General features: G+C 32.2%; 1 protein-coding gene across 1 annotated transcript; it reads left to right on the top strand.

Annotated features, from left to right (window-relative positions):
• The first annotated feature begins 207 nt into the window (after positions 1–207).
• LOC107816690 (annexin-like protein RJ4) lies at positions 208–3,360 on the top strand. The gene is made up of 6 exons (XM_016642429.2): positions 208–366; positions 911–1,056; positions 1,620–1,841; positions 1,930–2,142; positions 2,540–2,641; positions 2,973–3,360. The coding sequence occupies exons 1-6, from the start codon at positions 294–296 to the stop codon at positions 3,183–3,185; spliced, it is 969 nt and encodes a 322-aa protein (XP_016497915.1). The 5' UTR covers positions 208–293; the 3' UTR covers positions 3,186–3,360.
• The last annotated feature ends 1,753 nt before the right edge of the window (positions 3,361–5,113 follow it).

Genomic DNA, 5,113 nt, shown 5'->3' on the forward strand with positions numbered 1-5,113 from the left:
ATGTATTTTTGAAGAAAATAACTCAAGAATATGAGATGAGTCATAGCATTATACTAAAATATTCAATAACAAAGATAATAAAATCGCATAAAATAAATATTGCTACTTAGTTCATAAGCAATATATATGCCGCCAAATGACGTTACTTTCAATACTGAATAATGCACTTAAAAACATTTTAGTAGTATAAATAGAGGGATGATACATAAGCTCTAGGAACACACCATAAGAGAAGTAGAAATCCATCGATAAGAACTAAGAAAAAGAGATTTAATTAATATTATAAGAATATTATGGCTACCCTCATTTGCCCTGAAGACCATTCTCCTGTGGCTGATGCAGAGGCTATTAGGAAGGCCTGTAAAGGTTATTCAAACTTCTCTATCTTTCCTTTCGCATTCTTGTTTTTTTCTTTTATAAACATTATCATCAAGATTAATTAGTTGCTCTTAATTTGCTCCCTCTTTGATGTAGTAAAGATCTGATCATGCTCATGCTCATGCATTAACCATTCAATGTTTATTCCTTTGCCTTCTAGTAATATACTATAAGAGGTTAAATTGTACAAATGGAGTAAAAAAAGTTATACAGATGTATATTAGTTAAATTCATTTTATTTAGGTGTTACCTTTTTGGTGTTTTCTTAATTGTTTTGTTATTTATCCTTGGGTATTAGTAGTTCTAAAATAAATTTTACTTTTAAGTAGCTATGTACAGAATGAAGACTGACAATATAATATAGACTGTGAAAGGAAATGTTTCTCTTACATGAGATCTTTTATTGTGGCAACTTAATTATACTAGTTTCTTTCTTTTAGTTGTATGGTCGAGAATTTAATTATTTATCGTCACTATTATTAGTTTCCTTTATTTATATGTTCTTATTGCATTTCTGTCAAGTGGAATTTAGGCTGGGGAACGGATGAGAAGGCCCTAATATCAATACTTGGGCATAGAACTGCAACACAGAGGAAGATAATAAGGAAAACATATGAGGAGATGTACAATGAAGAACTTGTGAAGCGACTTGAATCTGAGTTGTCTGGACACTTTGAGGTAGTTCTTTCTAAACCAATGCTTGCTAAACATTAAATAAAATACACTCACTGTGTAAAGATATTTTACATCATTATCTTAACATGTTGTAACTTTTGGGAAAAAATAATATCCCGCCCAAGAATAATATCCGCGATAAATAATAATAACACAAGAGGATAACAATGACACCAAATCTTTTAACAGAGTAAAATACAATACCCGGGAGGAGTAATATAATATCACTATAATATTATAATTTTGCAGTGTCAAAAGACTACTACGACTTAAAAAAATAAAATAGTCTGTGGATTACTCTCGAAACTCAAATATTTCTCTCTTGTTTTTAGTGCGTCTAAAATAAAGAACGAAGCCTGTTATTTATAGCAAAACTTGTCAAACTTTCGGCAAGTCAAAATACTTGCACATGAAATTTGCTTTGCGAGTTGTGAAACCTTTTTTTTCTTGTCATCATTTTCTTTTTTTTTCTTTTTTTATATGGGTCCCACAGTAACAGGTTACCCGCCATATTTTGCAAAACTAGCTAGATTGGTTTAATAATTTTAAAATAATTATGAATACAGAAAGCAGTGTATAGATGGATGCTGGATCCAGAAGAGAGGGATGCAGTTATACTGAATGTTGCAATAAAAGAGAAACCAATCCTAGATTACACTTCCATTATAGAGTTGTCATGCATCTATTCCCCTCAAGAGTTGTTGGCTGTGAAGCGTGCATATCAAACTCGCTACAAGCATTCTGTTGAAGAGGACTTAGCTCTACATTCCACTGGTGAACTCCGCAAGGCATGCGATGTTTATCAACTACTCTTACATATTTTATTATTTTTGTATTGCCTGGTTATTATAATTAATGTTGGCAACACACATGCAGCTTTTGGTTTTCCTAGTGGGAATATACAGGTATGCTGGTGATGAGATAGATGCAAGATTAGCTAAATCTGAGGCTGACATCATGTGCAATGCAATAAAAAGCAACGACTTTAATCATGAAGAGATAGTTAGAATAATTACTACAAGGAGCAAGACTCAACTCAGAGCAACTCTAAACCGCTACAAGGATGACAATGGCTCTTCACTAACCAAGGTTATAACTTCAAACTCCAAATTTCACATCTTTATGAATTGGGGTTATAACTTAGATTTAACTTATAATAGTGTAAAGAATTTCTATACTACCACTATAATTTAACATATTGCAATAAATTATATGTCTTATTTTACAGGTAAATTGTTCCACTTATTATGAGTATACATAGTCACTTGTACTAATGTTTTATAGTTATCTTTTAAATGATTGTATAGAGTAGAAAAGTTATTTTACACTCAGCTTGTAAAACTTAAAGTCTTGTAATTTGAAATTTCCATTATCCTTATATTATATTTTCTACGGTCATTATATCAACCGTCAAAATATCCAGAAAACAAGATCTAGCTAATGGGCATCGTAATATGGTCTTAATTCCCTTTTCTTCTTTTTTCAGTACTTGAGGGACGACGAGGCAAAGGCAGCTAATGCTTTCTTAGGAGCGCTGCGAACGACAATCCGATGCATTATTAATGACCCGCAGCAATACTATGAAAAGGTAACAAAATTGTTTGGATATGAGTTGGTTGAGATTTTAAAAAAGTAGTATATATTTCGAATTTGAAATTGAAAAAAGCTCAAATAATTTCCAAATATTATTGCTCAATATTTGGTTCTCTCTTCAAGTATTACTGCATAGAGTTACAATTGCCGTACTACGGCGGAGTTGCACCAGAAATTGTTGAAAATCCCATAGTATAGTATAGTATTTCGACGTGTGCTGTGCTAGACTATTTCTAACTTTTATTGGAAGTCTTTATTCCGGGCACTTTTTGAGAACAAATTAAATGGGAGTCCTTAGATTAATATATATAATTTGATGCATGCAGGTAATTCGGCGTGCCCTAATGAAGTCAGGGACAGATGAGGAATCGGTGACAAGAGTGATAGTGAGCAGGGCGGAGAAGGACTTGGAGATTATTAAAGAGCTTTTCTACAAGAGGAACAGTGTCACTCTTTGTCATGCCGTCTCTAAGCACACTTCTGGGGATTATAAGTCTTTCCTTGTTGCTCTCTTGGGAAACCAAAACATCCATCTTTGAGGATTGTTACTTAATTGTGTGACTTTATATCTATCTGGTTGTTGTTGTTATTTCTCCAGCTCTGGTGCATGTGATTGCTTTTATTATTTATTTTCCATCAAGGTTCAAGTGCCTCATGTTACTTGTTCATCGTCCGCTTATTTTGTTGCAATAAATTTTCATTCTGTTTTCTTAATATTGTTTGCCCCATTACTTGTGGTTGCTTTCAATATCTAATTAATTTCCCATCAAGATTCAAGAGCCTACGTGTTTACTTATTCGTCAACGACTAATTGGATTTATCAAGTAAGCTGTAACTTACGGAAGAAGATAAAACTCACTTAGAGACCAACTTATGTGTATTCATTTGCCATATTCATTTGATTTGACCAACTAATTCATTCATATGTCAATTGAAGGACCTTACTTGTGTGGATGTTTTAAATATATATACACACAACCTTTTCAGTTTTAAGTTTTGAGTAACTTATAAATCTGTTAATCTTTCACCAATTAACCAAACTACCCTTTAGCCATAATATTCTAAAAATTATTTAAAGAATCAAACAACTAATTAATGTATAACTTTGATGACTCCTACATTACTTATTGCTTATACTGTAAAAGGAATATATTTTATGTGTCTCTTCCTCCATGACGTAAGAGAAACTTGGAAGTTAACAGAAAAAATATGTATCTTGTAATTGTGTTTTATAATGTATTCTTTTGAAAGAACATTAATTATTAATGAGTTAGGTAGGATAGCTACTCAAAACATAAATAAGGGAGCTAACTGTGATACAAATAAATACAGAAATAAGTAATAGGGAGAAACCCCAATGAACAACCTACGAGGTGAATCCTCATTTATCATATTTCACTATTTATATTTATTCATCCTAATAATATGAAAAATTAAAAAATACTAGAAATTCGCGACATTTTCTATTTCCATACAAATCTTTGAAAGGCTAAAGACTTTTAGGAGCATAAGACGCAATGTAAATATATTAACATGACTAAAACATATTCCCAACTAGTTAATATTATCTTTATAAATAATAGATCTATTTCTTTTTATTGTGTCCTATTCAACCTCTAAAAAAAACCCGGAACCCAACCACATTCGACATTCATATACTGTGAAGGAGACACCTTCTTCATTACTATATTTCACCCAACTTACTAGAGCGATTCTAGGCCACCATTCTATCATTTGTGCCGAAAAAATACACAAATAATATATTGTTTAAAGTTAAGATGAACATATATATACACACACTGTTTAAAGTTATGTACAATAACTTTGTATAGTAATGGTATATGTTTAACATAATATGTGTATATAAATAAAATATGTTACATATGCTGATTATATACATATATTAATTATCTCAAATACAATTTTTGAGTTTTGGTGATGAGAGAGAAGGCGGCGTTAAAGGAGATCAGTATTGGTTCAAGGATTTTAAGGCGGTGCATATCTGGTGGTTGTTGAAAAAAACTCGGATGATGGAAAGGTTTTATTTATATGGGTGTGAAAGATATAGTCTGTTTAGGATGTCGATAAGATAAAAGGATAGGTTGTTCTCAGCAATGAATCATGATAAAGGGTGAAGAGCCGATTTTATAAACAATATAGAGGACCATTCTGGGTGTAATTTGAGAAAATTGGTGTAGTAAGTTGTGAAACTGTTCGGTGGAGGTGTTGGTATTAGGTCGAAATATGAATATTTTCGGTTGTGCAGGCTTGTCACCTAGAAGTCACCTTGTCGCTAAAAGATAGTGGAGGTCTAGAGTTGCAAACAACCTTTGGGTAAAATTTATGAGAGCTAAAAACTCCCCTAGAAGTCACCCTGTCGCTAAGGTTTTGGAGTCTAAACATTCTGCTGCATGGAAGGAAATGATGCATATCAAAAAAGATATTCAACCTTATATCTTATAGAAGA

This window comes from Nicotiana tabacum, chromosome 13 (genome assembly GCF_000715075.1).
Source record: "Nicotiana tabacum cultivar K326 chromosome 13, ASM71507v2, whole genome shotgun sequence".
Lineage (NCBI taxonomy): Eukaryota > Viridiplantae > Streptophyta > Magnoliopsida > Solanales > Solanaceae > Nicotiana > Nicotiana tabacum.

Excerpts from the sequence above, each read along its gene's own strand:
- LOC107816690 (XM_016642429.2), top strand. The coding sequence starts at position 294 with ATGGCTACCCTCATTTGCCCTGAAGACCATTCTCCTGTGGCTGATGCA. Across the intron at positions 1,057-1,619 it reads AGTTGTCTGGACACTTTGAG|AAAGCAGTGTATAGATGGAT; the intron begins GTAGTTCTTTCT and ends TTATGAATACAG. Across the intron at positions 1,842-1,929 it reads CCACTGGTGAACTCCGCAAG|CTTTTGGTTTTCCTAGTGGG; the intron begins GCATGCGATGTT and ends ACACACATGCAG.